The 13139-nt window shown below is 43.1% G+C and overlaps 2 protein-coding genes across 2 annotated transcripts in view; one reads left to right on the top strand and one right to left on the bottom strand.

The window, feature by feature from the left end:
* LOC121569804 (poly(A) RNA polymerase, mitochondrial-like) overlaps positions 1 to 3320 on the bottom strand; it is a 32642-nt gene extending 29322 nt beyond the window's left edge. Inside the window, 1 exon segment of the mRNA XM_041881010.2 lies at positions 3181 to 3320. Within this exon segment, the coding sequence (XP_041736944.2) occupies positions 3181 to 3207 (27 nt within the window). The 5' untranslated portion in view covers positions 3208 to 3320.
* Positions 3321 to 3768: 448 nt separating this feature from the next.
* Positions 3769 to 11710, top strand: LOC121569803 (mitogen-activated protein kinase kinase kinase 8). The gene is made up of 8 exons (XM_041881009.2): positions 3769 to 4469; positions 4907 to 5296; positions 5528 to 5701; positions 6314 to 6575; positions 7205 to 7311; positions 8396 to 8548; positions 10290 to 10536; positions 10769 to 11710. Exons 2-8 carry the CDS (start codon positions 4937 to 4939, stop codon positions 10897 to 10899), a joined length of 1434 nt encoding a protein of 477 aa, XP_041736943.1. The 5' UTR covers positions 3769 to 4469; positions 4907 to 4936; the 3' UTR covers positions 10900 to 11710.
* Positions 11711 to 13139: the final 1429 nt, after the last annotated feature.

Here is a 13139-nt window from a genome sequence, read left to right as displayed (position 1 = left end):
CCATTCTGCCTTGGTAATATCGCAGTCCAAGTCTTTTTCCCATATTCTCTTCAGTGCCTGGAGTCAGATGATATTACTCCAAAGATCGCTCTATAGACTCCAGGAGTTTTATTTGGTGGATGATGAGAAAACGATTGGAACCATTTCCCTGTTTGACCGCTAGGTTTTATGGGTATTATGACACCTCCACTGTGGGGCCTGAATTGCTTAGAAATAATTCCATTAGCGGTAACTGTGGCACTGGCCCCGGAATACAGGGTTTTGTCCCATCCTATAAAGTGGGGGCCAAATCCATAGGACTCCAGAGCTTTCAATTGGAAACCCCACTCCACCCTATCAAATGCTTTCTCAGCATCCAGGGACAGAGCTATGGCGGGGGTTTGGCAGGTCCTCATAGCCCATTTTATATCAAGCAATCTTCATATGCTATCAGCGCCGTACCGGAGTCGGAAAAAGCCGACCTGATCAGGGTGAACCGGGTTGCTTATAACATGTTTTAGTGTTTTTGTTAAGACTTTAACCAATATCTTTAGGTCACAGTTTAGTATTGAGAGGGGGTGTAAATTCCCACATTGTGTAGGAGAAAAGATAGACCTCCTTATATTAGTGTTGATTTGTAGATTCATATATCTTAGCACCACTGAAATACTTACATAGCTTACATAAAATAAACATTTGTTGATATTTCCATGTCTGGATAAATACTTGAGGAACTTTTGGTCGATGGTTTTAGCAGGGCAGCTGATAAGGACAGATCTCTCTGCCTGCTCTATCCTCTCCTCTTGGACTGTGTAAAAAGATGTGTCTCGATCCTTTGGTTCTAAACTTTTAAAAAACAGACAGACATGTCATGGCAACATACTTAAGTTGATGTAGGCCTAATCCATCTAGCTAACTAACTATATAGATGTCATGCTAGTATGTTGTTGTCGCTAGCTACTTGCCACAACTTTGTGACCCCTATGATTTTAATGTTGAGCATGATCAGCTAAACTACTAGCTACATGAATTAACAAGTGGCAGGAAGCTTGAGCTGCAGAAAGGCAGTACAGTTGGGACAACTGTCAGCTTGGGCTCCCGAGTGGCGCAGCGGTCTAAGGCACTGCATGTCTGTGCTTGAGACCAGTGGCGGCTCCTGAAAAAATTCTCAGGGGGGGCAATTTTTCTGATGATTTAGGTGACCTACACACATTTTAAAAAAGATATGTCCAGCAACAACATGAAGACAGGGGCAGCATATAAGTCAATGCCAGAAGCATTTATTGACTGATCTCAAAAGAGTTGGCTTACAAAAGCAAAATAAGTTATCACAGTAAAAATAATCAAGGGTGTTCTTTCACATTCCTCAACACTGCATAAACAATATGCATTTCCATAAACAAATGAAATATCAGCTGAAAATACAGCATCTTGGTATTTGTTCAGATTGCAGGATCAACAAGAGCTTTTACCACATTTTTTGCCTCATGGTTGAATTGGAAATATGTGCACCTGAGCATAATTCACAACAAGCAAGCAGGAGCTTTTGATAGAGGCTACTGAAAACATTGATGCAAGTTATTGGTAATAAGAAATTTTTATAGACTTCCATATTCTGCCCTCTTGTATAGATTTGTGAAAATGAACAGTGATAGACATTTTGCCTGAAAACAGAATTTGAAAATAATTTCTAGAAAAGGTAAACACAGCTATCTGTATGGCTTTGTAAAAATGAACAACCATATTCTGGCCAATTGTATAGATTTGTAAATATGAACAACCATATTCTGGCCAATTGTATAGATTTGTAAAAATGAACATGAACAGATTATTTTATTTTTTTTACTTTTTTAAAATGAAAAATAACTATTTTAAACAACATCAACTGTGAACTGATTTGGGCGTGTGTGTGTTAAAGAGACAGACAGGGAGGGACAAAGAGAGAGAGAGGCTACATTACTTGTACTGAAACTGTTCTCTTCTCTCTTTCAATGCAGCAAAGCGGTCAATGACTTTCTCATTGAAATCAGGCATGCTGAGGACTAGCTCCCTCTCCATGGAAAGCATGGCCAGTGCATTCAGACGTTCCTGGCCCATTGAATTTCGCAGGAATGTCTTAACTCGTGTCAAAGTTGAGAAACATCTCTCAGCTTCAGCTGTTGTCATGGGAGTAGTTATGAGGATGTTCAACAGAGTCACAGTCTCAGAGAACGTCTCCTGGAGGTTGTAGCTCATGAGAACCTGGTACAGTGCCAGTGCACCACAGTTTGACTTTCACGTCGTCGGCAAAAAGACCGTTCAGTCTCTCCAAAAGCACACTGGCGATTGAGACTGAGGTTGATTCCGAGATGGGAAGGAACTCAAAAAGCGCTCCTGCACTTTGTGGTTGCTATCTATGTACCTCAGCACAAGCACCAGCTGTGTCTGTGTAGAAACGTCCGTGGTCTCGTCAGCTTGGATAGCTACGAAGTTCGCCGACTTCACCTCCTCCACAATATGTTCCCTCATGACCGCTAGCATACACTCCAGTAGCTCGTTTTGAATGGTCTTTGATGTGAACTTCTTTCAAAGAGACAATCGAGTTGCACTGAACGCTAGCCATGTTGATAGTAGTACGTGAATTGATTGACGCTGCTACCCGCTCTTTTCTTAGTTACGTTCATGGTTATGTTACGTATGACGAAAGCGCGTAAGTGCAAGCCCTCAGAAACCCATAGAGATTGTATTGAAAGCTCTGATATTTGAAAAAAAAAAGATTTTACATGATAGTCTATGAGAGACCCCTGGGCGATTTTCAACCTGACTGAAATCGCCCCAAAAGGGGCGGGGCCATTTGAAGCACGACTTTAGCCTGATTGGACATTTAGTGGCAGATCAGACGTCTAGATTAGAACACTGATAACTACTGTTGCCGTGATATAATTGATTAGAAAAAAAATCCCTTCCTTTTCCCGTTTGGCAGTGCGTCGCCCATATCGCCCTAATGAACACACCGCCCCTGCTTGAGACATCACTACAGACCCCCTGGTTCAAGTCCAGGCTGTATGAGTCCCATAGGGTGGCGCACAATTGGCCCACCGTTGTCCGGGTTTGGCTGGTGTCATTGTAAATAAGAATTTGTTCTTAACTGATTTGCCTAGTTAAATAAAAAAAACTGTCAGCTAGCTCATGTTGCGTCTAATCGGTGGATGAAAAACCTACCGATTTCATCTTTATTTTTGAGTACATTGGTCTTCGTAAAAGCAGTTCTAGTTCTGATCTTTCTTTGAAAGGATGAATGTAGTTTTTGGAAGCATTTTGAGAGGCTACCGCTTCCTCTCAAATGTAACCTGCACACACCAAAGAAGGATGCCCTGAGAGTAGCATGAAAGCGCATGCGTGTGCCTTCTGTTCTACGGCATCCGAGACGGCTCAAACAGAACAGAGAAGGCTCAGTCAGCTGTAGTATTAATATTGGGTTTTTACTCATTTGCAATACCAAACTGATCAATTGAATTGTTTGTATTTAAACGACTGTCTGCTATCTGTAATGCAACCACCTGTTTTTAGTTTCATTACACTTCCGTCACTATTAAGTCAGCTCTCATATAACTGTTATTGAACTTCAACAACACGAGACATCGCAGGGGCGACACAGTGTGCTATCTAACTAGCATGCTGGCATACTTTGTCACAAACTAGTTAGCTAGCACACGGTGTTGCCCTAGCCTCTCCATTGCTGTGCAAGCGGGAGGCGGGGACGACGGGTAGACGTCAGTGTCCTTCGCCCCCGCCTGTCGGGCACGGTTTTCTCTGGTACACAGCAGGCGGGAGGCAGGGAGGCAGGGAGCGACGTCTACCTCTCATATAACTGTTATTGAACTTCAACAACACGAGACATCGCAGGGGCGACACAGTGTGTTATCTAACTAGCATGCTGGCACACACTGTCGCAAACTAGCTAGTTAGCTAGCACACGGTGTCGCCCTAGACTCTCGTTTGCTGTGCTAGCGGGAGGCGAGGACAACAAAGGGTAGACAGTGTCCTTCACCCCCGCCTGTCTGGCACGCAGGAACCAATGGGATGCTCGAGGGGGGGTGTGCAGATGCAGAAATGCTCACATGCAGCAGGAACGCCCTGAATTGCTGACTGCAGTTGCACAATATTGGAATATACCGAACTATTCTATGGAATCTGATGAACAGCAAGTCTTTCTATTCGTTTTTTTTCTATTAATCCGTTCGCCTATGGAAATCAAATATTACGGGGAAATTAAGGAAAATGAAAAGAAAAACGAAACTACAAAATAACCATATGACTATAACACTCACAGCATTCGCATAGTTTTTCATTAACACAACACCACACCTAAACACAGAGACTGATATGGACTTCCTCTTTTGACAACTTCATTTCTGGTGACTTCAGTGAGCGCTAGAATTGACTGCATACAGACGCAAGAATGGAGTGAGCACAATCGGACCTGATCCTACGTTATTACAAAGACTCAGGTAATCATATTGATATTACGCTTTTATAAACTAATCCTGATTCACCTTTATTTGCTTCCAACCTTTCTTTTCCAAAACGTGTCAATGACTTTAGTTCTGTTTAGTGTTATTTGTTGGGATGGCAATTTGTTGCTGTACATTCACTTGGCTACAATGAGAGCACATCATGTGATTCAGGAGAAGTGGACATTTAGCCTGTTATGTGTTTTTATCACTTTATTATGTCTTCTGAAGTCCATGAGTTTGTGTACCCTAACATGAGGGTGCAATTTCACCAGGGGCTCCCAGCTAATTGTGAAATCCCCTTCATTTGCAATGAAAACGAGTTTGGCTATAGATTAGTTTGCCCCTCCTTTGCTCTGCTTCCCCAACAAGCTGTACCAGTATCAGAATGTCAAAGGATCTTTCCATCATGGAATCTCAACTTTCCATTTCAGAACCCATTTAGGAGCAGAGAATCAAACAAGATGGATTACAAATATGACAATGCTGGAATAGAACTCCTGCTGGCTCACATGAACATAGAGGACATAATCGATGTGGTGGAAAGTCTCTACCACACCAAGGAAGAGGAAGAAGAGGAAGACGATGGTGTGTCGTTTGAGGAGGGTCTCTCTCAGGAGGAGATGGACGAGAACGAGGAGACTGTGGATGGTTCGGGGGACGAAGTGACAGGAGGGACCCAGGAGACACAACAGGAGAACGGTGGTGGTAGGGTCAGGTACGGGACGGTGTCGGACTTGCTCTCTTTCGTCAACCTGATCTCTAACATGGAGCCAGAAGCACTGCAGCACCTGCCGGAGGAGATGGGTGTGTTACTGAACAAGGTGAGACTTCAGGACATTGGTTAGTATTTTGAGTAGGCTATGTATCTGCTTACAAAGGACTCATAGAGTTAGAAATTACATTGCATGTGTGTGTGAGTGAAAGTCTGTGTGTGTGTGTGTCTGTCTGTTCATGAGTAGAGTTAAGAATAGTATACTTCTTTGTACAGGGTTTTAACTGCCTTTACTGTGTCAGAAACACCTCTCACACTGTATTTCATTACTTCTGTGCAGAAACACATGGTGCTGAAGAAGGGTCACTATCGCATCGATTCGGATGTGTTTCTATTTCCATGGAAGTGGACCTACAAGACTCCAGGCTCTGGCGGCCATGTTCCAAAGGGCTCCTTTGGGAAAGTCCACTTGGCCCAGGATACCATAACCAGGAAGAGAATGGCATGCAAACTGGTGAGTCAATGAGCCCTCGTGCTGGAATGTCTGGCATGTTTGCAGAATGGATTTCTCGAAACTGCCTATGTGCCAAGATTGATGTCCTCCAGGAAGTTTTGTTTTCAAAGCAACAGCAAGGACTAAAACAAGGACAAAAATCCATGTCAAAGCAGCATGTCACATGTCAAGTCAGTCAGGCCTTTGCACACAAACACTTTGAAACTTGCAATAACACTAAGTAAAAATATAATTGTTTTCACTGCGACACATCTCAAAAGCCAGTATTGCATATGGATGGAAACTGAAAAGTATTTGGCTGGTTACCCCACAAGAAACTCAACAGAAACCCCCCACAGTAACATCTCTGGTTTTAGAAAATAATGTAGTGGGAAAGCTCCTGTTCTCATTTGATATCTATGTTTTCATTTTGAGCTTAATGATTAGGCCTACTGGTATTCACCTATGGAGAGGATAGCATTGATATTATATCAGCCCACAAATAGTTACACATGATGGGAGTGGCTTGCTGGTCTAGTTATTCAATAGTCAGTGGAATGTTTACATACTAAAGGCTTTGTAGATACTTATAGGATGTGCTTTATGCCTTAATGGTTCTATCCATGCTCCTAGATCCCCATGGAACACTTAAAACCAGCCGATGTGGAGATCCAGGCCCGGTTCCATCACGAGAACATTGCAGAGCTCTATGGTGCTCTCCTCTGGGACCAGAACATCCACCTGTTCATGGAAGCTGGCGAGGGAGGGTCGGTTCTGGAAAAACTGGACAGCTGTGGCCCCATGAGGGAGTTTGAGATCATCTGGGTCACCAAGCAGGTCCTCAGGGGCCTGGAGTACCTACACTCTCACAATGTCATCCACCATGACATCAAACGTGAGTAAGAGCCCAAAACAAACGTTGAAAAACAAACATTAGTAGACAGAGTAGTGTAAGAGTAAGCATAAGAGTGAGAGTAAGAGTAATAGGCCTATAGCCTCTACTTTTACCAGGGTTTAGAAACCCAGGGTTTCTCAAATTCTAGCCCCAAATACAGCAGAAAATGAACCCAGGTATGTCTACACATGCACACATGCACGCTAGTGGTGTATTTGGGGCCTGTGACTGTCATCATCCACTTTATGTCAAATGTAACCAGGAAAGGAAAGGGCTTTAGAGTAGACTGCATCTTAAAGCAACGGCTTCATAGGAAACTCAGCCGTAGACACCTTAAGAAACCACAGAGCTCCCTATATAGTGTACTTCTAAATGTACGTACAGTTCCCATCACATATATAGTAGGTCAATAGCAATTTTAGCAAATTATAGAATAAATATTGACCTTTGAAAGTAGTGCTGTATCTAATCTTTCATGATAGACTAATAACTTAGCACTGTAGCTAGTTAGCTCACACTATATTTGGTTCTGGGTTCTGAGATCATACTGTATCTTGCAGCAAATATTCTAAGCAGCTTTTATGGTGAATCTCACTCACTCACTCTCCCTCCCCCCTCTCTCTCTTCAGCCAGCAACATCGTCCTGATGTCAGACAAGGCGGTGCTGGTGGACTTTGGCCTGACGGTACAGATGACAGAGAAGGTATACACCCCTAGGGATCTACGAGGCACAGAGGTGAGTGATTCTGCTGTTTGTTCTCTTCAACACCCTCAGGCCTATGACATGACAACAAAATGCACCCTCTGGTCTATGACATGACCTAGAGTGTTGGGGTCAATTCATTTTCAATTCAGTCAATGATTTAAAAAAAATTGGAATTGGAATTTCAGTTTACTTCCTGAATTGTGAATTGAAATGGAATTGACCCGAACCATTGAGATCACGCGATGCCTCAGGACGCTCTGATAATGATTTATTCAGAAGACAAGTCAGTGCTCCTCTCACAGTGTCTCAGTCAAAAAAAGGTGCAGGGAAATCACATCAAACATGAAGAGATCTTGTACGGTGGAGTATTGGTTTTTGTGTGTAATGCATAGGCTACAGTGTTTAAGGTTGAATGCCTTTGAACACTAGCATTTTCAGATTCAAATTGACATCCTTATCCACAGTTGGGAAAATATAGATGAGGCAATCACTATGATCTTTCTTAAGACCCTCCCTCTCCTCATCCTCCTGTTACTAATTCACTCCACTACTCTCTGTGGTAACCTATACCCCTGGTGGCTGAGTGGGAAAGTCCCAGAGCAGAGAGATAGACACCCAGCACAGCATTAATAACAGGAAGGGAGATAGCTACCAAACAGACAGCTAGCCAACGGAGTGGAGCTGCTGAGGCTGACATTAAGGCTGAGGCTGAGGCTGACATTAGCTAACAGGCAGCACAGTAGGCTGGAAATTCCAGTTGAGAGATGGACTCTGGTCTGGTGTGTTTACTGTTTCATACTCCACAGACCATACCACGAGTACCGTATTACCTGTTCAGTACTGTACAGAGCCTATCATAAGCCCAGCTGCTCTTAGGGTTCCTGTATTATTACATAGTCATAGAGACACTGTGCATTATCAGAGAAAACTCTTCTCTGCTTTTTTTCATGTTGTGATTGTTATTATTATCACTTGCTTCATGACTACATAAAGGAAATTACATTTGATAAAGAAAAAAAATGGTGTACTTTCCAAACACTTATTTTCTTCTTCTACAATTGGCATTATGCCATTGACCCTTTGAGTAACAGTTGTCTTGTGTTTTCTTCCCCAGATGTATATGAGCCCGGAGGTGGTTCTGTGTCGAGGACACAACACCAAGACAGATATCTACAGCCTGGGCACCACCATCATCCACATGCAGACTGGCAGCCCGCCCTGGGTCAGGAGATACCCACGCACCGCCTACCCTTCCTACCTCTACATAGTAAGTACCACCCTACCTATCTCCCTCCCTACCCTTCCTACCTCTACATAGTAAGTACCACCCAACCTATCTCCCTCCCCATCCATCCTATCTCTACATAGTAAGTACCACCCTACCTATCTCCCTCCCTACCCTTCCTACCTCTACATAGTAAGTACCACCCTACCTATCTCCCTCCCTACCCTTCCTACCTCTACATAGTAAGTACCACCCTACCTATCTCCCTACCTACCCTTCCTACCTCTACATAGTAAGTACCACCCAACCTATCTCCCTCCCCACCCATCCTATCTCTACATAGTAAGTACCACCCTACCTATCTCCCTCCCTACCCTTCCTACCTCTACATAGTAAGTACCACCCTACCTATCTCCCTCCCTACCCTTCCTACCTCTACATAGTAAGTACCACCCAACCTATCTCCCTCCCCACCCATCCTATCTCTACATAGTAAGTACCACCCTACCTATCTCCCTCCCTACCCTTCCTACCTCTACATAGTAAGTACCACCCTACCTATCTCCCTCCCTACCCTTCCTACCTCTACATAGTAAGTACCACTCGACCTATCTCCCTCCCTACCCATCCTACCTCTACATAGTAAGCATCTCCTGATAGTTCACAAATGACTTCTATACACTTCCAATAAATGCATCGAAATTGACAGCACACATAAAGAGCCAAGAAAGGAGTGTAGCAGAGGCTGTTTCTGCATGGGATATAATCAGTGACAACTCCAGTAAGTATTAACGGAAAGTGAATGGATGAAGTGTATAGACGAGTGAATGGTGAACTTACTGGCCTTCCTCTCGCTACACTGACAGGGCTGAAGGAGGGGAAACCCCTCGCTTGTGGCCAGTCATTCCTTGAAACAGACCAACACAGTTTTACTTAACATTCACTGAAGATCAAACAAACTATTTATGTTAAAGGTAGGTCAGAGACAAAGTAGGCTATATCTAGTAGAATTTCATTTTTACTTGTTTTGCTGCACCCCCCCAAAAGTCGCATATTTTTCCATGACCTGGTTCAGATTTCCATGGCATAGGCCTAGGTTCTTGCAAGATGATTTTTCTCAAACGTCATGAGAGGCAGGTCCCTTAACGTGACACTGCGTCCTAAATGGCACCCTATTCCCTATTATAGTGCAATAACTTTGACCAGAGCCTTATGGGCCCTGGTCAAAGTAGTGCACTATGTTGGGAATAAGTTGCCATTTGGGAGGCAGCCTCTGTCTCTGGCACGTTAGTAGTTTACTCCCTCAGGCTCAGTACAGTAGTTCCGTTTGACTTTTTACAGTGTTTTTCCATGACCATGTTCCTGATTTGAAGAGGTACTGTTTCTCTTTTTGAAGCGTTATTAATCTCTGCTTTAAGGAAGGACTCACTTCCTCATTCTTCACTGTCATAGGGAAGCCCTTTCTTGTACATCAGACTTGTTTTACAAGATATTACACTCAATAGATGGAGGCGTGAGATAGCATAGAGGTGCAGATTCAATGCAGAATAACGTTTAGTCTCACCCTACCAGAAACAGTATTTAACAAGACAGGAAGATAGCATAGAGGAGTAGATTCGATCAGTTGTTTTCCTTCAAATACTTTAGCTGTGCTTGATTGAACTTGCCTGGTGCAATGGAACCAATGGAATAGTGCCAAAAGTGCAAAACCCGTCCATCTAAACTCACCTTACCTGAAGGTATTACTTCAGACCTCTGACCATATCCTCCTCTCTCCCCTCAGATCCACAAGCAGGCCCCTCCCCTGGAGGACATAGCAGAGGACTGCAGCGGTGTCATGCGGTCCTTCCTGGAGAGATCCCTGGAGAGGAACCCTGCCAAGCGCAGCTCTGCAGCCGAGCTCCTGAGGGACGAGGCCATCAACCCTCCCAGAGAGGAACAGCCACGCTGCTGGAGCCTGGACTCAGCCCTGGTGGAGGCCTCCCACCCTCTACTGAGGCAGCACAGCCAGCAGCCTGACACCACACAGGGTAGGGACTTCTATATGTTACTGTTCCCTATCATTGTTGCTCCCTAAAATAAACCATTCTACATACTGTTCCTCACAGGGTAGGGACTTTTAGGGATATGCTAATAAACGGTACATCTACTATGTTTTAAAGTGCATGTTTCTCTGATATTCAAATGACACAGAGTACACACTCAAACATTTGCATGTGATGGCACCTATTAATACAACAACTATTCTATTTCTCTTCACAGAATCCTCTCTGTACTCTGAGCCTGAGGACTCTGCCCACCTGAGGAGAAAGGGATCCCTGTACATTGACCTGGGGGCAATGGCTGGATACTATAATCTAGTGAGAGGTCCCCCTGCTACAGAGTATGGCTAACCCTGAGCCTAACTCAAATACACTTTAAGTAGGACTTCTGAAGGAAATTGGTATTTTAAAGATATCAGAGATAACTGTTACCTTAGCCTGGTACTGGTGAACTGTTAGGTCAGAGACTCTCAGGAAGTTGAGTTAAGGACTCATGAAGACTCAATGGTGAAAGTGTGTGATGCTTTTTGAAAGAGGACAGAAAATTGTGTAGAGCAGGTTAATAGCCTGCACTTCACTGGCACTGGCCTCGTGTAATGAAATTGACCAATGTCTGAAGAGTGGTTTCTGTAGCTGCCTTAATTTGTCATCTCTCAACAATGCAGCAGCTCATTGGTTGTAAGATATGTGTTACTCAGTAACACTGTGTTTCACTGGCTAATAGTGGAATCAGGTGACATCTTGTGGGATGTTCTGTAGATACATGATATATAAGCATCTTATACAAGTTTGTTTCTCAAAGAAATGCATCTGAATGGGTCTTGTGATTGAGACGTCATTCTATTATTTTGTGTCAATATGAAAACTATGATTTCTGACCGTGTATGTGTGGTTTGTACAAATTGTACAATTATATTGTTTTAAACGTGAAGTTCTTAAAATGAACTTATTTGTGTTTGTTCCTAAGGAATATGAGAAGTGATGTTGAGAATTGCTATGCAAATTACACCATGTACATGACTGATTCATTTGTTATTTTATTTGTGTGATCATTGTTCTTGTAACTGTTGGGTATGCAGTTTTCTTTTATAGTGAACAAAAACATAAATGCAACATGCAACAATTTAAAAGTTTTTACTGAGTTACAGTTCATATAAGGAAATCAGTCAATTGAAATAAATTCATTAGGCCATAATCTATGATTTCACATGACTGGGAATACAGATATGCATCTGTTGGTCACAGATACCTTAAAAGAAAGGTAGGGGAGTGGATCAGAAAACCAGTCACTATCTGGTGTGACCACCATTTGCCTCATAAAGCGCGACACATAGAGTTGATCAAGCTGTTGATTGTGGCCCTTGGAATGTTGTCCCACTCCTCTTCAATGGCTGTGCGAAGTTGCTGGATATTGGCGGGAACTGGAACACGCTGTTGTACACGTCGATCCAGAGCATCCCAAACTTGCTCAATGGGTGACATGTCTGGTGAATATGCAGGCCATGGAAGAACTGGGAAATGTTCAGCTTCCAGGAATTGTGTACAGATCCTTGCAACATGGGGCCGTGCATTATCATGCTGAAACATGAGGTGATTGCTGCGGATGAATGGCACGACAGTGAGACTCAGGATCTCGTCACGGTATCTCTGCATTCAAATTGCCATTGATAATTGTGTTCGTTGTTCATAGCTTATGCCTGCCCATACCATAACCCCACCGCCACCATGGGGCACTCTGTTCACAACGTTGACATTAGCCAACCACTCGCCCACACGACGCCATACACGTGGTCTGTGGTTGTGAGGCCGGTTGGACCTACTGCCAAATTCTCTAAAACAATGTTGCAGGTGGCTTATGGTAGAGAAATTAACATTAAATTATCTGGCAACAGCTCTGGTGTACATTCCTGCAATCAGCATGCCAATTGCGCGCTCCCTCAAAACTTGAGACATCTGTGGAATTGTGTTGTGTGACAAAACTGCACATTTTAGAGTGGCCTTTTATTTTCCCCAGCACAAGGTGCACCTGTGTAATGATCATGCTGTTTAATCAGCTTCTTGATATGCCACACCTGTCTGGTGAATGGATTATCTTGGCAAAGGAGAAATGCTCACTAACAGGGATGTAAACAAATTTGTGCACAACATTTGAGAGAAAAAAACGTATTGTTTGTACGAAGAATGTTGGGGATCTTTTATTTCAACTCATGAAATATGGGACCAACACTTTACATGTTGCGTTTTGTTCAGTGTAGTATATCCAATGAGATGACCAGTGCTGTTTTGTACACACATTCATTTCAATATAACATTTTGTATATTTTCTTCAGACTTTCTGTCTCATACACTGTACTTTTTGCTGTCTTGTTACTTGAATAACTGAATAACATGTCATATCATTAACTTGAATAAAATGAAAAGCCAACATGTTTTAATCATGTTTATTTGACTTCATAACAACGTATTCTTGTCCATATGAAGAGCCAGATAAAACAGTTGGTGTATCTCTTTCTATGAGTGAGTATAGGGGGAGTGGGAGAAGGGGGGAAGTTATGATTTGTACCTCTTTTTCACCTCTGGTCAGCTTCGTC

Source organism: Coregonus clupeaformis, chromosome 7 (genome assembly GCF_020615455.1).
Source record: "Coregonus clupeaformis isolate EN_2021a chromosome 7, ASM2061545v1, whole genome shotgun sequence".
Taxonomy (NCBI): Eukaryota; Metazoa; Chordata; class Actinopteri; order Salmoniformes; family Salmonidae; genus Coregonus; species Coregonus clupeaformis.
Note: the sequence above shows the minus strand (reverse complement) of the source record. Positions and strands in the feature narration are given on the sequence as shown.

Bases quoted from the DNA above. Each gene is read 5' to 3' on its own strand.
- LOC121569803 (XM_041881009.2), top strand. From the start codon at position 4,937: ATGGATTACAAATATGACAATGCTGGAATAGAACTCCTGCTGGCTCAC. The intron at 5,297-5,527 runs GTGAGACTTCAG...ACTTCTGTGCAG, and splicing joins TGGGTGTGTTACTGAACAAG to AAACACATGGTGCTGAAGAA. The intron at 5,702-6,313 runs GTGAGTCAATGA...CCATGCTCCTAG, and splicing joins AGAGAATGGCATGCAAACTG to ATCCCCATGGAACACTTAAA.